This window comes from Jaculus jaculus, chromosome 8, assembly GCF_020740685.1.
Source record: "Jaculus jaculus isolate mJacJac1 chromosome 8, mJacJac1.mat.Y.cur, whole genome shotgun sequence".
Taxonomy (NCBI): domain Eukaryota; kingdom Metazoa; phylum Chordata; class Mammalia; order Rodentia; family Dipodidae; genus Jaculus; species Jaculus jaculus.
The window spans coordinates 19105067-19124973 of NC_059109.1; the positions used below are offsets into that span (position 1 = coordinate 19105067).

The window sequence follows — 19907 nt, forward strand, 5'->3', positions numbered from 1 at the left end:
AGGAGCATCCTTATTTCTCATCTTATTTTGTTTTGTTTTGCTTTTTCTTTTAATAAAAATTTGTTCTGTTGCATTGATCAGCCATAACTAGAAGCACTAGGCCTTGAGCAAGAGAGATGTGGTGTATTTTTAAAATAGCTTCTTTATTTATTGATTTATTTGAGACAGAGGCAAAGACAGAATGGGCATGCCAGGGCATCCAGCCTCTGCAAATAAACTCCAGATTCATGTGCCATGTGCATCTGATTTACGTGGGTTCTGGCAAATTGAACCTGGGCCCTTTGGCTTTGAAGGCAAGTGCCTTAACCGCTAAGCTATCTCTCCAGCCCTAGAGATGTGTTTTTACATTCTTGAAGTTAATGGTGAGGAGAGATTTGAAACAAAAAAAGGTACGGGAAGGGAGTATGGAACTAGAAACGTTACATATTTTTTGTGAAAATATTAAGAATTTTGATTGCTTTTTATGTTGATATCCAGAAAATTCCAGAGTTCTTTTTGGCATGCAGACCTAGATGTTTTTAACACATAGAGAAGTACAAAGCACCACAAGAAACAGGATACACACCTGTTTTAGCACCTGAATAAAACTCCTTCTTGTCACCCCTCTGCAACCAAACCCTGCCCACCCACTCTTTGGTGCTGTTGAGCTCTCAACTCTTCCTTTGTTTTCATCTCTAGAAAGTCATGTGACAGGAGCTATACAATGTGTAACTGTGGCAGAGCAGTCTTCTGTCACTTAGCATTGTACAGTAGAGATTTATGTAAGTCTTATACCTCAGTAGTTTATTTCTTTTTATTGCTAGGTGCGACACTATTGTACATCTGAATTCCAACTTGTTTATTTCATTTATCCATTGAAGAATATTTGGGCCATTTCCAGTTTGCAGACATTGTAAATAATATTGTATAAATAGTCATGGATGGGTTTCTGAGCAAACATGCGTTTTCATTTCTCTAGCGTAATATGTGAGATGATAAATGAATCCTATAATAACTATAATATTCGAGAGAAGATAGGGAATCATACAGCAAGTATGCTTTGACTTCATATAAAATTTCACAGCTATTGTCCAATGCAACTCTATGATTTTGTATTCTTACCAATAACGTCTTAAAGTTATAGTTGTGGGCTGGAGAGATGGCTTAGCGGTTAAGCGCTTGCCTGTGAAGCCTAAGGACCCCAGTTCGAGGCTCGGTTCCCCAGGTCCCACGTTAGCCAGATGCACAAGGGGGCGCACGTGTCTGGAGTTCATTTGCAAAGGCTGGAAGCCCTGGTGCGCCCATTCTCTCTCTCTCCCTCTATCTGTCTTTCTCTCTGTGTCTGTTGCTCTCAAATAAATAAATAAATAATTTTTAAAAAAAAGTTATAGTTGCCCTATATTCTTGCTACTACATTTAACTCATTCTATTATTTATTGACTTATTTGAGAGAGATAGAGCAGAAAGAGAGAGTGAGTATGAGCACTCCAGGCTTCTTGCCACTGCAAACAAACTGCAGAAATATGCACCACTTAGTTCATCTGGCTTTACACGGAATCAAACCCGGGCTGTCAGGATTTGCAAAGCTTGATGGCCCTGGTTCAATTTCCCATATGCAAAAGAGGCACATGCATCTGGAGTTCCTTTACAGAGGCAGGAGGCCCTGGGGTGTCTATACTATTATTTCCATGTCTGTCTTTTTCTCTCAGTTTCTATCTCTCTCATAAATACATACATCCGTGCATGCATACATACATACATATGTAAGCTGGGCATGATGGTGCACACCTTTAATCCCAGCACTTGGAAGGCAGAGGTAGGAGAATCATCATGAGTTTAGAAACTGAAATTTTGGCCAGGCATGGTGGCACAAGCCTTTAATCCCAACACTAGGGAGGAAGAGGTAGGAGGATCGCCATGAGTTCGAGGCCAATCTGAAACTACATAGTGAATTCCAGGTCAGCCTGAGCCAGAGTGAGACCCTACTTTGAAAAACCAAAACAAGTGGAAAAAAAAAAAAAACTGAATTTTTTTTTCAAATATTTTTTTTGTTCATTTTTTAAAATTTATTTATTTGAGAGCGACAGACCAGGGAGAAAGACAGATAGAGGGAGAGAGAGAGAATGGGTGCGCCAGGGCTTCCAGCCACTGCAAACGAACTCCAGACGCGTGCGCCTTGTGCATCTGGCTAACGTGGGACCTGGGAAACCGAGCCTTGAACCGGGGTCCTTAGGCTTCACAGGCAAGCTCTTAACCGCTAAGTCATCTCTCCAGCCCCCCAAAACTGAAATTTTTAATAAAAGGGGCCTTCCTCTTTTCTAATATTTGGGAAAGATAAGGTCAAAGTTATTTCTTCCAGGTTTGAGACTAAGAAATGGGAGCTGATACCACATGTTATTGAGATCATGGCCAAAGAAATGATGCAAAATTCCCACAAATATTTTTCATTAAAAATAATCCTCAAAGGCATTTTATGTGCATAATTTTATTTGCTCTGCTATAGTGCTATTAAAAATGTGGTCCACACACTGGTTCAGGGAGGCAATGAGTCAACATCATGCAGTGAAGGCCCATCTCCCTCTGTGACATTGGTCATTTCCTAGAGTATGCGGTCATCGGCGTGGAACGCTCAGCTGTGAAGGTGACCATTTGTCTAAAGGCTTTGGTGATGTCAGCCTGACAGGCAGGAGGAGGGGGACAATGTAACCTAACCTTGATTCAGCTCCAACGCACCCACAGGGTTGCAGGTGAGGCATGGTGACGCTTTTGTCAATGAGGACATACTTGCACTTGGAGTCTCCAGGGGAGTAGTTTGCCACAAACGGCGGTTGGGACCCTCTGATCTCTTCACTGGCCGTATGTCTGATCATTCAGGGGATTTCAGCCAAAAAGCCTTTGGTTCCTTCTCCCCACCTCAACTCTGTGAACTAGTACAAATAAATACCGCCTCTGCGCTGGTCAGCTTTCTGTCACTAAGACCAACTGTCTGAGATTATCAACTTAAAAGAGAGTTCTAGTCCCTGGCCATTTGGTCCCATTGGTTTGGGACTATAGTGGGGCAGTACATTAGGAGAGGAATACGTGCGTGCGTGCGTGTATGTGTGTGTGTGTGAGTGTGTGTGTGTTTGGTAGGGGAGTACATGTACCCTGTGGCTAGTAAAAAGACAGAGGAAGGGCAAGGCTCCCTGATCCCCCTTGCTGTTATGCCCCCAGCGACCCAATCTCCTTTCACTATGCCATACCTCTCAGAGGTTCTGCCACCTTGAAATAGTGCCATGGTCTGGAATTCATGCCTTTAACACATGGGACATGGAGGGATGTTTCAGATCCAATCTAGAGGCCAACTTACGTGTTCCAACCTGGACTTGATTATTCCCAAATTTGATGACTGTGCCTCAGTTTCAAAATCAGGCTAATAATCCTATTTGTAAAGGTTTTTAAAAGTTCAGATGTTTGAAGTACTCAGCACATGAGTGCTGGCGCATAAATACAACTGCGTGTTTTCTAATTAAGCAATTAATCTTTTTCATAAAGCTATGAGTTAAATATATATTTATAAGACAAGGCACAGTATGGTGCAGTTAACTCAAAAGAAGTCAAGGAAAGCAAAAATAAGTTGACCAGCTTCTGGGCACAAACTGCTTAGCAACAACTTATAAAAGAAACAAAGCTGGGCATGGTGGCACACGCCTTTAATCCCAGCACTCGAGAGGCAGAGGTAGGTGGATTCACTGTGAGTTCGAGGCCATCCGGAGACTGCATAGTGAATTCCAGGTCAGCCTGGGCTAGAGTAAGCCCCTACCTCAAAAAAAAAAAGAAGAAAGAAAGAAAGAAAGAAAGAAAGAAAGAAAGAAAGAAAGAAAGAAAGAAAGAAAGAAAGGAAGGAAGGAAGGAAGGAAGGAAGGAAGAAAGAAAAGAAAAGAAAAGAAAAGAAAAGAAAAGAAAAGAAAAGAAAAGAAAAGAAAAGAAAAGAAAAGAAAAGAAAAAAGAAAAAGAAACAAAGGGTGGAGAAGTGTTTTAGTACAAAAAGTTCAGAAAACCATACAGCAATGCTTGTCAGCAACAGTGACATTTGAAGTGGGAAAGAGATTGGTTGGGCAGAAGAAGGGGTTTGGCAGGACTGGGACAGAGATGAGATGGAATGGGGGTGAGAGGGGATGGGGGTGAATATACTTAAAATATGTTATACAGATGCATGGGATTGTCAAAATTAAAATACAAAGAACAGTGTCATGCTCCGCAACTCAACACCAGCCCTCCTCAGTATGTAACCAGGAGAAAAGTGCCCATGGATCTAACCAAAGGATAATTGATAGAACTTTCAGAACACGAGTATCCATGGTATTTATCAACCGGGAACGGTGCACATATTTGACAATAGAAGAATGGGCAAATAGGTTTGGCGCCAAGAAAAAATGGATGGCGTACAACTGAGCCCAGGAAAAATGTGTGAACCTCACCACTGCCCACCCGCTAACTCCAACCTTACCGATCCCCCACCAATGTACCTAGGGCTTCTTAGGTCAGGATACTTGTTGGCCTGGCCAGGTAGAAGCGGAGAGGAAAGTTGGAGGAATTTCTGGGGTGTGGCTAACATTTTATTTCTTCCTTTGGTGCTGGTCAGAGATTATGAAAATTCATTGAACTTGGCCTCTGAGATAGGAACATTTTGTTTTACATGTGTGTATTATAGTTCACTAAAAAGAAAAAAAAAAAATATTGGGTGTGATGGTGCATGCCAGTGATCCCAGTTTGGGAAATGGAAGTTGAAGAATCAGATCAGTTCAAGGCCAGCCTGGAAGAGAGGGAGGAAGGAAGGAAAAGAGGGAGGAGAGGAGAGAGGGACTGCGGAAGAGAGAAAAAGAGGAGAATGAGAGAGAGAATTAAAAAAAAAAAAAATTAGCCATGAGCTGGAGAGAGCTTAGAGTTAGGGCACTTGCCTACAGAGCCTAAGGACCCAGGTTTGATTTCCCCCGTGCCCGTGTTGGCCAGATGTACAAGGTGCCGCAGGCGCCTGGAGTTTGTTTGTAGTCGCTAGATGTCCTGCACACCCATTCTCTCCCTCCCCACTTCTACGATAAATAAATTCACAAAACAAACTCAAAAAGCTGCATACAGTTTTAAAAAAATACACAGGGCTGGAGAGGTTTCTTAGCGGTTAAGGAGCTTGCCTGCAAAGCCAAAGGACTCAGATTTGAGTCCCCAGGACCCACTTAAGCCAGATAGGGAAGATGGTGCCTGCATCTGGAGTTTATTTGCAGCGGCTGGAAGCCCTGGCATTCCTCTCTCTCTCTCTTTTTTTTCTCTCTCTCTCTCCCTTTCCTTCTCAAGTAAATAAACAAATAAATGGATAAATAAATAAATAAATAAATAATCTCAAAATAAGATAAAAATAAGCCGGAGGGCTCCAAGTGCGCACCTGACCCTCTTGGCTGACCCCTCCGCCTTGCCCACGGCGGCCCCTGCCCGGCCCCTCCTCCTCCACCCGCTGGGCACAAGGATGGCAAATGCTCTCTGTCTCTCTCTGTGCCCAGCAGCCGGGGCTCTCGGCTTCCCTCCCCGGCCCAGGGCAGGAAGAGTTTTCCAAGTCGGTGAGGACTAGCCAGAGCGTGCTTTTTCATTTAAAGAAACCAAACTTGACAGCCATCACCTCTCCTCTTCCTCCTCCCCACCCCAACACCTCCCCACTCTCACCTCCTCCATCCCCACCACCGCCACCACCTGTGGCCTTTGCTGACTGCCCCGTCTGCCCGGTGCTATCTCCTGCCCTGGCCGGGGGGGGGGGGGTTCGTGGGGGCGGCTGGGCCCGGCGGCGGAGGCCGAGCTCCCAGGGTGCCAGCGCCCCCCTGTCCCCGCCCGGTGACCCCGCCCCGCGGCCACGGGCTATTTTGGGCGCTGTGGCGGCGGCGGCGCTGCGCGGATCGCTGACGGCGGCGGATCCAGTGACACCTCCCGGGCGGCCCGGCACTTGTTGCTCCGGTGGGGGGGGCGGGGGGAACCTGTGGTCAAAACCCCGAGCCCGCTTCGCCCCGGCTCCTAGAGCTTCGCGAGCGAGCTCCTGCAGCCTTCCCCTTTGCGTGTGATCACCTGGGACGCTGACCTCTCGGACATCGCTGTCCCTGCTGGACAAATAGATTAAAAGGAAAAAAAAATATTTTAACTAAACACCGTGCTGGAGAGAGAGAGAGAGAGAGAGAGAGAGAGAGAGAGAGAGAGAGAGAGAGATTGGAGAGGGCCCCCTGCTGCAAACAAGGGCTTGGAGCACTGCCGAGGTGGCGCCTCTCTGGCCGGGGACGGTGGCCCCGGGCACCGACGGTATGACAGACTCGGTGGTCACAACGAATGGGAACGACAGGGACCCTGAGATCGAGCTCTTTGTGAAGGTAGGACGGCGTCCGTGTGTCCGTGTGTCCGTGGGGACCTGCCATCAATCCTCCAGACCGGCTCGGATGACAGGACCGACCTTCCCTGGGGAGCGCAGCCGGGGGCCTTTGTGGTCCCCTGGGTACCTGCTTGGGGTGGATGGAGGGGCCCTCAGGGGAGGTCCCAAAGGAGACGCTTTTTGGAGAAGGTGACCCATCCTTAACCCACTGTAGGACGGGCGGACAGCCGGTCACCACCCCCAGCTCTACCAGGCCAGGTGTTAGCTTGGTCCTGAAATGCATCCCCAGGCAGAGGGACAGGATAAGAAGTTGGTGAGACCACTGAACTTTTCTTGCCCAGCAGAGGGGGAAGAGAAGAGAAACACTGTTGAAAGAATAAAAGAAAAAAAAAATATATATATATGTATATGTATATGTAGTATTTCTTAAAAGTCCCCCTTCTCTCTTTTATTGGGAGTCACAAAAGCAGTCCTTAGCTTTGAGACTTTTAAGATGGGGGGGCACAGAAACCCTCCATGTCCCTCTGTTATTATTATTGTCATTAATGACTGCCGAGCAGTCTCAAGTGACAGTTAGAAAGCAGGCTGAGATGAAGCCGGGGGCCCCTTGCAGCAGGGAGCAGTGCAAAATTCAGCTTAATCACCTGGTCCTTGGTCAATAGCTGCTTGGAGTCAGAGCGCCTGCAGTTCTTTTGCAAACTTCAGGAGGAAGGATGGAGGCCTGGTCCTTGGGCATGAGCAGAAAGAAACATTTGATCACTCCTTGGTGCCACACTGCAGAAGCCAGGAACCTGGAAACCTGAGGCGACAAGAGAGAGCGAGAGCGGGCCTTGGGCGGTGCAGAGTGGCCAGGTCTTGGGGGAGGGGAGTCACCTGAGCGCCTTTCACAAGGTGGGAAGAAAAGCTTCTAGTGCAGTTTTCCTAGAAATTTTCGGATTGCTGAGAAGAGAAGCGTCCATGGGGTCTCTAGGGAGAGGTGGGAACAGAACCGGTTTGAAAGACATATATAGGGTCCCTGGAAAGAGAAAGATGCTATTTTATGCAAATTATCCTTATGTCCAGTAATAGTTCTTTTGGAGAAATTTCAGGGTCTGTATATACCTTGATAACAAGCTTTTAATCGCCAGTTCCTTGTGCTTCTAAAAAGTGCATAAAACCAGTTTGTAACTTATTTTAGACTTGCAGACTTGTAGTTGCTTCCTTCTGCCACAAAGATCATTGAATCTCTCCTGTTTTACATTCTTTTTGTTTATTTTTTTTTAAGTTACACCTGTCATTTAGTGACACCTGCATTCTCATTATTGTGCCCTCCTTGGGTATCTGGTTCTTTCCTGGGCAGGATTCCCCAAGGCCACTAACAGACCTAGGTAGTGAAAGAGGTCTTAGTCCCTCCCCAGGCTGGGTGGGTTCCCACCATAGGGGGCCACACGGTGTGCCCTGAACTCTGAAGAGCAGGTTTGAAGCCCATAGGGTGAAGGGGGGAGGCGGGCAGTTTTCACAAAGCACAGTCTCCTTAAGAAAGCTGTTCTCGGACTGAACTCAGATTCCCTGGGAGTGGAAGTTTCGAGGTGTCGGGTTCCCTGGAGATATTTCTTACACAAATTGGCTCTTTTGAGTCCAGGGAGCCCTTTGCCCTACAACGAGGTGAGGTGTGGGGACCAATTTTAGATGCAGCTTTGGAATTCCACTTTGGCAGCAGCAGCAGCAGAGGTTTTGCCCATTTGTGTAAAGAGCTTGCTGCATGGCTCCGGGTGTCCCCAAAACATTCTCAACTGCCTGCATGGTCACGTGCTTGGATCCTAAAGGGACCACACTGTCTATGAGCTAAGGAATCCACAGTGGCCAGCTCTAAGAGCAGATATATGGCAGAGACACACACTGAAAGCTGTTTGGATAGCCCCCCCCACCCCTGTTCTGAGCTTCCGTTTGAGTTAGTTTGCAGAGACAAGCGAAGGCTATTATGGGGTGATGTTCAGGCTTTGAACCTGTCCTCTTAGGGAAGCAATCAGACTTGTCCAAAGTGTGAAGTTTTTCTGTGCTTCTAATTCCCATAAAAATGAACGTTTTTTCCTGATGGTTTTGGATAGCAGTGTACTTTCTGCAGGACAGGGTGAGCTGATCCATGACATCTCACATAGGCATAGCAAAGAACTCCCCCAACTCAGCATACTCATTTAAAATTAATACTTATCAGAAAAAAAAAAAACAACTTATTGGGCTGGAGAGATGGCTTAGTGGTTAAGGTGTTTGTCTGCAAAGCCAAAGGATCTTGGTTTGATTCTCCAGGACCCAGGTAAGCCAGATGCACAAGGGGATGCATGCATCTGAAGTTTGTTTGCCATGTCTGGAGGCCCTGAAGTGCCCATTCTCTTTCTCTCTGCCTCTTTCTCTCTCTCAAATAAATAAAATTTTAAAAAAATTTATTTCTTTTTATTTGTGCATATGAGAAGGAGAGAGAGAAAGAGGATGGATGGGCGCACCAGGGCCTCTTTCCACTGCAAACAAACTCTGGACGCATGTGCCACTTTGTATATCTGGCTTTCCGTGGGTACTGGGGAATCCACCCCAGACTGTCCAGCTTTGCAAGCAAGTGTGTTTAACCACTGAGTCATTTCTCCAACCCGTCAGCATACTCATTGGCTCACCAATTCTTTGTGTGTGGGGGGCGGGGGAAGGTACGTGCACATGTGTGAATGGGTGGTCGGAGGACAAGTTCAATGTCAGTTCTTGCCTTCCGACTTATTTGAGGCAGGGTGTCTGTCGCTGAGCACTGTGGCGTATGTCAGGTTAATTGGCTGGTGAGCTTCTGCGGGTTCTCTTGCCTCGGCCTCTTTTCTCACAGCAGGCACACAAGGCTTACAGAGATGCCATGCCACATCTGGCTTTACGTAGGTTCTGGGGGTCTGAACCCAGGTTGTCAGATTTATGAAGCGAGCACTTTTCCCCAGCCTCACTGGCCCACTGCTTTAAACCACCATGGCCACCCAACGGAGTTTCAAGGACTCATGACCCCCGTCCTGCGTCAATGCCCCATCGCTACTGCTACCACACTGACAGCGGTGGGCTTCCAGGGACCAGGGAATCATGTTGATATAACTTATCTCACTCGTGCCTCACAGCCTTATTCATAAAGGCTGTCTCACTTGTGGGGGGGAAAAATGAATCAAACAGTTGACCTGACCCCCAGGTAGCTTGTGAGGCTTGTCGCCAGAGCACTTGGCGCGCTGACGTTGGCTCCCCTTCAACTGCTCAGGGAAACAGGTGCTCAGAGATGATGTGGGGAAAGCCCGGAGTCAGGCAGCAGCAAGTAGCGCTGAGATCCAGTCTTCAATCCCAGTACTTGAAACTCTAACTGTTCCATTTCCCCCCTACCAAACCTCAGTAGGTCAGTGCTTGTATTTAATATTGACAAATTAGGCTTTCATGTGTCACCTGTGATGGAAATTTATATTATATTTTTTTAATTAAAAAATATTTCTTTAGGCCAGGCATTATATATATATATATATAGGCTATTCGAGGTAGGGTCTCACTCTAGCCCAGGCTGACCTGGAATTCACTATGGTGTCTCAGGGTGGCCTCGAACTCAGGCGATCCTCCTACCTCTGCCTCCGGAGTGCTGGGATTAAAGGCGTGCGCCACCACGCCTGGCTCAATAAAATATTTTTTAATGCTCATGAATGGGGGCATAGATGTGGAAATTAGATCCAAGTCATATCGCTGCTTCTCATTAGCAAAATGATTCTGAGTAAGTTATTTAACGTCTGTGAACCTCAGTGGCCTCCTCATAAACGAGAGTGTGGTTATAAATGATAGTAATGGTTCACTGCCGCAGCCGAGCAGAGGGTGAACCTTAGGTGCTCCTAACACTCAGCCCGGGAGAAGAGGTATGAGTCAGGCTTGTCTGGGATGGGTGGTGTTCTGGTTAGGAAAGTGCTGTTACCTCAGCCTGGCTATGCGGATCCCATGGAAGCATGTAGGTACAAGTGGTCTGTAAAGGGAAATTGCTATAATCAATCCTGGTGAGAGTCCTGTGACAAACAGAACCTCACTAGATCGGTGTGTCCCTGGTTTCCCTTGGGGAACAAAAGCCTGGCTCCTTCCTCACCCGAAGTGATATTTTGAGAGTGGATGAGATCACAGGGCCCGGCGGCAGGTGGGGGGCGGGGTGGGGTGGGGGACTAGTTTGGACTTTGATCAAGGGCGGGTAACAGGTTAGGGAACGCGTAATGGTGGTGTGTGGGGTTTATTGAAAGAAGCAGGAGCAAGGAAGTAAAAGCAAAACAGAAAGCAGTTGGAGGAGACAAACACAGGATGTGCTGAGCATGTGAGATCAAGACAGTCCCAAGAGTCCTCCGCTCTGGGCGCCACCTAAACGCAGATACACAAAGCCACCAAAAGGGAGTGGCCACAGTGGATAAATTCCCTCAGGCATTTCTTGGGGGTTACACCAGAAACTGGGGGTTGTCAACCTTGGCAACATCAGTTAGGGAGATTTTACAACTCCTGAGCCTGACCACTTCCTAGCCCAGCGACATCAGGGTGTCCATGGATAGGGTCAGGAAGCAGTCTTCTCTTCACCTCCTACCCTGACTCCGTTGTGCAGACCTGATAGGCAGAGTGCAAGGTATGATCAGAGATGGGTGTGGCAGCACATTGCTTCTGCTACAGCTAAAATAGCAGTGTTTGGTATAGACTAAATTCCTGAATGTCTAGTAGCCTCAGGGGGTTGTGATCAGAGGTGTTGTTCATACAGAGCTTAACTCAGTGTGTGACATTTAACAAATGCTGATGGACAGAGCCGCTTATCTACGGCACTCTAGAATAGTCAAATTAGTCATGGATTCTATGTGTATGTGGGGCGGGTGGGGGGGGGGATGAACAGTCCTCCTGATTGTCAGATGGAAATAACCAGTCCTTTCCTTTCCTGAGTGACCCATAAAAAGCTCTGACAGTGGAACGGGGCACAAGTTAAGTCATGGGATGGATAGTGTGGTCATCTGATTTCCAGAACAGACAAGATCAAGTCTTGTGATGGCTACTCCATGGCCGTGAGCTGCTCTGGCTGCCCGGTCCCCTTGGACAGCTCACCTAAGCATGAGCTCATTCGATTGCTAGCATTCCTTCAGCACATTAAGCTGCTGGGCTTCCCTTTCCCACTGTTTCAGGTTTGTGATCTGCAGTCCGTGTTCCAAGGCACAAATGCTTCGGTTTCACTGGCCAGCGCTTCCTTTCTAGGGACTGTGTCCTTGGAGTACCAGCGTCAAAGGTCAAATGATGTGATGCCCGTCTCATGTGCCACAGAGGGTGTGGTGTGACTGTGGTCTGCAGGGGAAAGGGCTCACTGGCAGTGGTGGCAGCTCCCGCTTCCCCGCTGACCTATGCCCTGTCTTTGGGTGTTTTCTGGCAAGTCAGGCAAGGAGTTAGGTCATAAGCTTGTTACTCTCTGCTCCTGTTGTAGTTACCTTCATGTTGCTGGGACAAAACCCTTGACCCAAAGCAGCTGACGAGAGGGAAGGGTTTATTTCAGTTTCCATACTCAAACAGAAGTTTCATTATGTCAGGAAAACACGTTCGCTCCAGGCATTTCTTGGGGGTTACACCAGAAACCAGTGGTTCTCTACTTTGGCAACGTGGTCACCTCATTTAGGGTGAGTTTATGATTCCTGACCCAGGCCACTTCCCAACCCAGTGACATCAATGTCTCCGTGGATAAGGGTCTAGAAGCAGTCTTTTCACCCCCTCCCCTGAGTGACTTCAGTGTGCAGGTCTGATAGACAGTTGTCCAAGGCATGCTCAGAGGTGGGTCTAGTAGCAGACAATTTCTGCTACTGCTCAAATAGTAGTTTTGAGTGTCGGCTCAAATCCTGAATGTCTAGTAGCTGCAGAGGCTGGACATCACTTTGTAACCACAGCATCCGGCAGAAAGCAGCAAGAGCTAAACTCTGGTCTGGGCAACACTGGGCTATAACACACCAAAGCCAGGCCAGCAACACACCTCCTCCAGCGAGGCTCCAATCCCTCCGCTGCCAGCCGGGGACCAAGCATTGCAAACGTGAGACCGTGGGGGACATCTCATTGAAACCACACTTCTCTGAGTGCCAGGTGCTAAGCCTGGCTAGTAGGAGGGCAGCGTCACCACTGAGGTCAGGCTCCAGCTGACCAGCTGCATGGACTAAAAGCCATCTCCTTCCTTCCCTCCCTCTTCTCTTTTACTTTCTTTTTCTCCCCTTCCTTCCTTTTTTCCTCCTTCCTTCCCTCTTCCTTTTCTCCTTCCTCCCCTCTTTCCTTCCTTCCTTCTTCTTCCTTATCTCCTTCCTTCCCTCTTTCCTTCCTATTTCATTGGGTAACTGTCAGCTACTTTCTCATTGCTGAACAGAAGCAAATTAAGGAAGGGTGGGTTCATTTTCAGCAGACAATTCTGAGGGGAGGTTTTATGGTGGTAGGAGTGGGAAGCTGGCTTATGACATATGCAGGCTGGCAGGAAACCAAGAAGGAACTAGGAAGTGGGGCTGGGCTACAGCTCAAGCCCCGCCCCCCTCCCTCCCCCCTGCCCACCAGTGACCTGCTTGTCGGGGCAAGGCTCACCTCCTATGGTTTTACAACCTTCCCAAACAGCATCACTAGCTGGGGCTTGAAGTATTTAAACACATGAACCTATTAGGGGCATTTTATTCAAACACTTAGGGCATAGGGAGGGCCTCCTTTGTAGACCTATTGGAGCCCATCGGGCACCAACAAAGCCTTTCAATTTCCCTCCTTTGATGACTCTGAGAATCAGAGCTCAGGGCTGGAGAGATTGCTTAGTGGTTAAGGCACTGGCCTGAGAAGCCTAAGGACCCAGGTTTGATTTTCCAGGTCCCTCCCATATAAGCCAGATGCACATGGTGGCGCACGCGTCTGGAGTTTGTTTGCAGTGGCTGTAGGCCCTGGGGTACCCATTCTCTCTCTCTCTCTCTCTGTGTGTGTGTGTGTGTGTGTGTGTGTGTGTCTTTGTCTCTCTCTCTCTCTCTCTCCCTCTTTCTCTCTGTCTCTAATAAATAAATAAAATAAATCTTTTTTAAAAAAGAGAATCAGAGCTTAGTCCCGCCCCTCCTATCTCACTTGAGTCACCACACAGGCCAAAGGCAGTTGTGCCATCACTGGTCTTGATTCTTCTATCTGGGCTGAGGTCACCAGAGGCTACTGTTTGAACGAGGCTGATGTTCCTCCCCCCAAGAGTGCAGATCCCTGACCCATTCAATGGATTCTGGAAGTTGATTTCTCCTGTCAGTTGCTCCCTCCTTCAAGGAATCTCCCATACAATGGCTCCCCGTGTGGATGATCTTTTAGGATGCAGGTCCTATGTCTCCAGGAGACCCTGGTTTCTCTCTGCAGATCATATCACCCTTTCTACCAACAACCCCCCAGCCCTGCATAGTCCGAGGTGCTGTGGAAGAAAACACAAACACAAGCGAACTTCCTGAGGATGTGGGTGTGTCACAGGATATCTCTCCACCCAGGGATCTGGAGAGGTCAGCTCCAACTACTAGAGAAACTTCTTTGCCCACTTCTTGGGTGATGACCTGCTTTGGAACCTCCTTCCCTCAAGGACTATTTGAGTTATCAGGTGGGAAGTTATTTAGGGGTGACATAATGTGCTGTCAGAACTGAAGGGAGACCTTCCTTCTAAAGAGAACCGAGCTTGTTGGTCTATAGAGGGGCCTCCAGCTCCACTGGCACAGGAGGCATCTTTGGACAGTATTTATTGGCATGCTCATGGTAAACAATGGTAAGGATAGAGAGTCTGGGCCTGAACACATCCCCACATCTTCACATGCTCTTACTCCAGGCCCTATCCCCAGAGATTCAGATTGAGGGCCACATGAGGCCTGGGCATCTATTACTTATTTATAAATCCACCCCAAAGTCACTTTGAGGTTCACAAAAGACTAGGAGCCACTAGCCTGAACCTGGGTAAGAAGGAACTAAATGAGCGTCTAGAGTTCATTTGCAGTGGCTGGAGGCCCTGGCGCACCCCTTCTCTCTCTCTCTCTCTCTCTCTCTCTCTCTCTCTCTCTGCCTTTCTCTCTGTGTCTATTGCTGTCAAATAAATAAATAAAAATAACAACAAAAAATTAAAAGAAATCCAGTCTCTCCCTGAAGCGTGCATTTCTCAGGATGGGGGAGGCTGAGGAAGATCGTCTCATTAGTAGCATACATCACCCCAGATTGACCTCCAGGCAAGCAGCAGAGGGAGGGAAAGATTGCTTTGACCTCCCCCCCACACCCAGTTTGCTCTTCTCTTGAAAACTTTTTAAATAATATGGGAGTGACAAGCAATTTTAAAAGTGAAGCAAAAAAAAAAAGGAGATGTTAGCAAGATAAGGAATTTAGGGAGTGAAAATATAGGGAGTTAGCAAGTGAAAGAATGTAGGAGATTAATCAATGAACCAGCGGGGAAAACTGTAGGGGAAGTACCCCATGGAACCAACCCTGGTGAGAGGTGGGGCAGAGTCCAGGAATGAGCAGTCTAGGGGGAGAGGGCAAAATACAAAAGAGCATCAGTTTCATGTGAATGACAGGACACTCTGAGGAGCACAGATGAAGGAACTAGGGAGATCCAGCTGAAGACTCGTGGCCTAATCTGGGCTAAAAGCAGGATCTGAGTTGTGTCTTGAAGAATGTTCATGACTCAAGATTCTCAGGCACTAAGCTAGGAGCTGCTGAGAATGCCAGAAACAACAACAAGAAGGGAGTGAGTGTGTGCGAGTGACTGTGTGTGTGTGCGTGTGTGTTTCAAGATAAGGGTCTAGCTGTAGCCCAGGCTGACCTGGAATTCACTATGTATTCTCAGAGTGGCCTTCAACTCACCAAGATCCTCCAACCTCTGCTTCCCAAGTGCTGGGGTTCAAGTCGTTCACCACCCTGCCCAGCTGAGAGGGGTTCTGGAATGTCAGTACTCCCTTATAAGTAGTGGGCGTCACTGGAAGTGTATGCCCATGGTTTGTGTTTAGAAAGGCTTATCTGCTGCTGGGTTGCATGATGACATGAAAATGTAATACACTCAGAGGAAGACCTGGTTGCTTTGTGTATGCACGTGTATGTGTGTGAGTGTTGTTTATGGGTATACGTGTTCACGCCCATAGGCATCGGTGTGAGCGCAAGTGCATGTGGCATTCACGTGCATGTAAGTGTAGAGGTCAGAGGTCAGTCACTCCTCTCCACTTCATCCTTTGAGCCAGGGTCACTGAATCTGGAGCTCACCCATTCAGCTAGACTAGTTAGCCAGTGAGGCGCAGGGACTGTGCCTCCCTGCCTTCCCAGTGCTGAGATCATAGGCAGGAACCCCCACGCTTGGCACCTTACATGGGTGCTGGGGACCCAAACTCGGTTCCTCATGTTTCCATGGTAAGCACTTTACCCAGTGATCTATCTCCCAGGACTCCCGTGTAACTTTCTTTAAGTTTCTCTTCCGTGCAACAAGCTCAGCGATCGTAATGTGATGGAATTTCTGATCTGGGACAACCTCTACAGGTTATCTCGTGTGAGCCTCTCTGATCAGATCCATGCTCAGTGTAATGTTCTGGAAAGAAGAGAAGTGAGCAGCTGCCATCTCTCCACTGCTGTGGTGACCATGCTAACCATGACCCTGTGAAAATAAGGACAGCGTTGAGGCAGACAGGATAGTGCAGGGGGCGTATCAGAAGGCATCATGAGCCCACCTAAGTGTGGAAGGTCTAAGTCGCTAAGGAGGAGCTGTGTGTATGCATAAAGTAAACGGCCTGGGAAAAGCTTGCGCAGCTTGAGGGAGACCAAGCCTCAGTTATAATGGCGATGCCAGTGGTGGGCTTGATCGTCATGCTCGAAGACCTCAAGGGATTGATTGTAGATCAACTCCCTGAGCTTTCAGTTCCTTTGAGTGCTGTAGTCATAAGAATCTATAGTAGAGAGGCTGGAGAGACTGCTTAGTGGTTAAGGCACTTGCCTGCAATGCCAAAGGACCCAGGTTCAACTCCCCAGGACCCACATAAGCCAGATGCACAAGAGGGCACATGTATCTGGAGTTCGTTTGCAGTAGCTGAAGGCCCTGGAATGCCCATTCTCCCTCTCTCTCTCTCTCTCTCTCTCTCTCTCTCTCTCTTTTTCTCTCTCCCTTCCTCTCTTTCTCAAATAAATAAATGAAAATAAAATATTTTTAAAAACAGAATTTACAGTAGAAGCAGGGCTGCAGGGAAGAGAGCTGGTCATGAAGATGATGTGGTTTTAGGACTGTGAAGTGTGAGCAGCAGAGAATCCGGATGGTCAATGCTGGGGATAGATATGGCTTTGAACTTCTGCTCGGAGGCACTGTTGAAGGAATCAGTTTCCCAGAGGAGGCCACTTGGAGACAGAGGAAACAAGTAAGGGCCGTGTTTAGAAGGAATGCCCTATGAGAATGAGAACCGAGGCACAGGTGGAGTTAGCAAGGTGCTCGACGTGGTGAGAGGTCAGGAGACATATGTAACGTTCTGGCAGAAGGGACCCAGGTGAAGAAGGAATGTACTAGAACTGAGATGTCTGCTGGGATAGGATCAAGAGGGAAGGGATGTTGGGGAGGCTGGAAGTATAAGTTAGGGCTCTGATAAAATAGTATATACTAGGTGTTTATAAGCAGCAATGTATTTCTCAGATTTAGAAGCAAGGAAGTCCAAAATCAAGCCCTGGCTGGTTAGCTGTCTGGTGAGAATCTGCTTTCTGAAACATGGGTGATGGCCTTGTGCCATGTCTGCACCCAGTGGGAGGGGAGAATCTTGATCTCTTAAGCCCCTTATAAGGTGCCAGCTTCTTGATGAGGCTCAACCCTCACGACCTAATCACCTCTCAAAGACCCCACCTCAGATCATCATCCCCTTCGAGACTCAGTCTCAACATATGAATTCTGTGGACGTGCAAGCAGACTGAGTCACGACATCTCTGAGCAATTGCGACTTGGGTTGATCATGTAGAAGCCTGCATGGGTTCCCACCGGGGTCTGGGGTGGGGATCAGGTGCTGTGTTCGAACATAGGGACGTGCTTACTGATCTAACCATGGTTCACCTGGCCCCGCTGCATCTGAGGGCAGTCCTGGCCGTGTGTGTGTGTGTGTGTGTGTGTGTGTGTGTGTGTGTGTGTCGAAGTGTGGTTTGTGGGTTATACTGGACCTCTCTGGGATTTATGGTAATGTTTATAATCCTGTCCATCATTAATCCACAGCAAGGAATGAAGAAACAAGAACCTGACTATAGAAACAGGTGAAGGTGGGGGGGGGAAAGAAAAGGTGCAGTGAACGACAATCCAATGGGGAGCCCATTACCAAGAATGACAGGAAGCATTGCCCCAGTTATTGTCTCTCTGAGGAGCCCAATTTGGGAGGTTGTCATGGCAACAGGTAACAGCTCCCTGATTCAGCCCAAGGCTCCTCTCCCCAGATGTTTCCTAATAGTGAACGAGAGTAAAGGCCCCGCGGACAGCCTAGGTGGAGGCGAGGACAATCTTAGCTACTTATCCTCACTTTGGGAGTCTGTGACATTTTAGTCATAGAAAATAGAGGATCTGTTGGCTCTGTGGCCCTCTGTGGAGAAAATTGCCTGGGAACAGAACCAGAGCACAGGACTCTGGGAGAGGGTAGCCATGTGACTTCCTCATTCCTGTGGATAGGAGGGACCTGATCTCCTGACTGCACTGTTGTGAGGGTCAGAAAGCTAAGGAACATGAGGACTGAATACGCTCTGGAGTCTACAGCGTTCAGCTGACGTTGTCGAGCAGTGGCCCCGCAGCCCACGGCTAGTTCAGCCACCCATCTGACCTCGGTCCGTTCCTTCCTTGCATCTTAAGGAGCAAGGCCTTGGTGTCACTTCCCAGTTACACACAAGAACACTGACATCCAGACCAAGCCCCTGCATCTCCTGTCACCCATGCACTCTGGCCAAGACCACAGAGCCTGTCATGGGAGAAGCAGGCTTCAATCCTGGCCCCCGGTTAGGATGTGCTGTGTGGGCTGCCTGCTTCCAGCTCTGCCCCCAGCTTCGTGAAGAGCGAGCGCTTGTGCTGAAGCGGAGGGATCTGCCTTTCTTTACTTACCTCTCCTTGGGTCACAGTGAGTGGGCCATGGGCAAGATCAGACCATCCCACCTGGGTAAATGGCAGTTACCAGATACAGTGAGCTTGAGTTGCTTTAAACAATCACATGGGGCTGGAGAGATGGCTTAGTGGTTAAGCGCTTGCCTGTGAAGCCTAAGGACCCCGGTTCGAGGCTCGATTCTCCAGGATCCACGTTAGCCAGATGCACAATGGGGCGCAGGCATCTGTAGTTCGTTCACAGTACCTGGAGGCCCTGGTGTGCCCATCCTCTCTCTCTCTCTCTCTCTCTCTCTCTCTCTCTCTCTCTCTGTCACTTTCTCTGTCTGTCACTCTCAAATAAATACAAACAAAAATTTAAAACAAAAAACAATCACATGATCTCAGGTCTCCTTCTGACTTTTCTGCTACAATATGAATTCCCTCTTTGGTCAATGGTTTTGCTTTAAGCAAAGTTCCCCAGAGATCCTTTGAAAAGCATGAGCTCTGAGATCCAAGCTGATGCATTAGCTAGTATGGCTTTATCAAGTCATGTGGTGAAGAGAAGAGGAGTGAACGTGGAGGCACACAGAGCCCTGGAGCCCCTGGTACTACTGGAGTACTCCACGGCCACTGAGGGTTAAAGGAAAAGTCCTGTCCTTAAAGGAAAAGTACAATTTGCAGGTGACTGTCTAAGGATGACCTTGTCCCCTTGCCAATTTACTCTAGGGCTGATCCTTGACCAAAATACCTCTTTCTGGATTCCGAAGTAAGTTTATTTATTTAGTTATTCATTCATTTTATTGACAGAGAATGAATGGGTGTGCCAGGGCCTATTGCAAATAAACTCCAGATGCATGGACCACTTTGTGCATCTGGCTTTGTGTGTGTAATTGGAAATCGAACCTGGATCCTTAGGCTTTGTAGGCAAGTGCCTTAATTGCTGAGCCATCTCTGCCGCAACTGCTCCCTGCCCCAGTTAGTTTTGAAACTCGTCTCTGTGAGGATGAGGCCTGAGACTTCAAAGAACTTTGGGGTTTGTTCCAGTTTGTCCTTGCTCTGCTATCAAGAATGAGCCTCATTTACAGATTCTAAATCCAAAACACTTTCACTGTGTTATCAGTGAAATTCAGTGAGTTTAGTTGCATTTTCATGGGACTCCGGTCTGGGGCGTCTAGGCTTTCCAGCTGTGAAGTCTTCTGCTCACAGGAAATGGCATGGTGGGATCCAAAACCAGGTCTCACTGAATCCAAAAATCTTACTGTGTATGTTCATAATTAAAGATAGCACAGGTGGAGCTGGAGAGATGGCTGGCAGCTAAAGCACTTGCCTGCGAAGACTAGGAACTCACGTTCAAATCTTCAGGTCCCACATAAGCCAGATGCACAGTGACGCAAACACGCAATGTTGCACATGCACCCAGGGGGTGCACAGGTCTGGAGTTGGTTTGCAGCAGCTGAAGGCTCTGGCATGTCGTTTCTCTCTGTG

The 19907-nt window shown here is 48.0% G+C and overlaps 1 protein-coding gene across 2 annotated transcripts in view; it reads left to right on the forward strand.

Moving 5' to 3' along the window:
* Clic5 (chloride intracellular channel 5) overlaps window positions 1-19907 on the forward strand; it is a 184691-nt gene that overhangs the window by 66296 nt on the left and 98488 nt on the right. Inside the window, exon 1 of one of the 2 annotated variants that reach the window (XM_004653045.2) lies at window positions 5916-6362. The exons of the other annotated variant lie outside the window; for it this stretch is intronic. Coding sequence (XP_004653102.2) covers window positions 6297-6362 — 66 coding nt within the window. The 5' untranslated portion in view covers window positions 5916-6296. Of the gene's footprint in view, window positions 1-5915; window positions 6363-19907 lie in introns of those variants that run through there. 2 annotated transcript variants of the gene reach the window in all.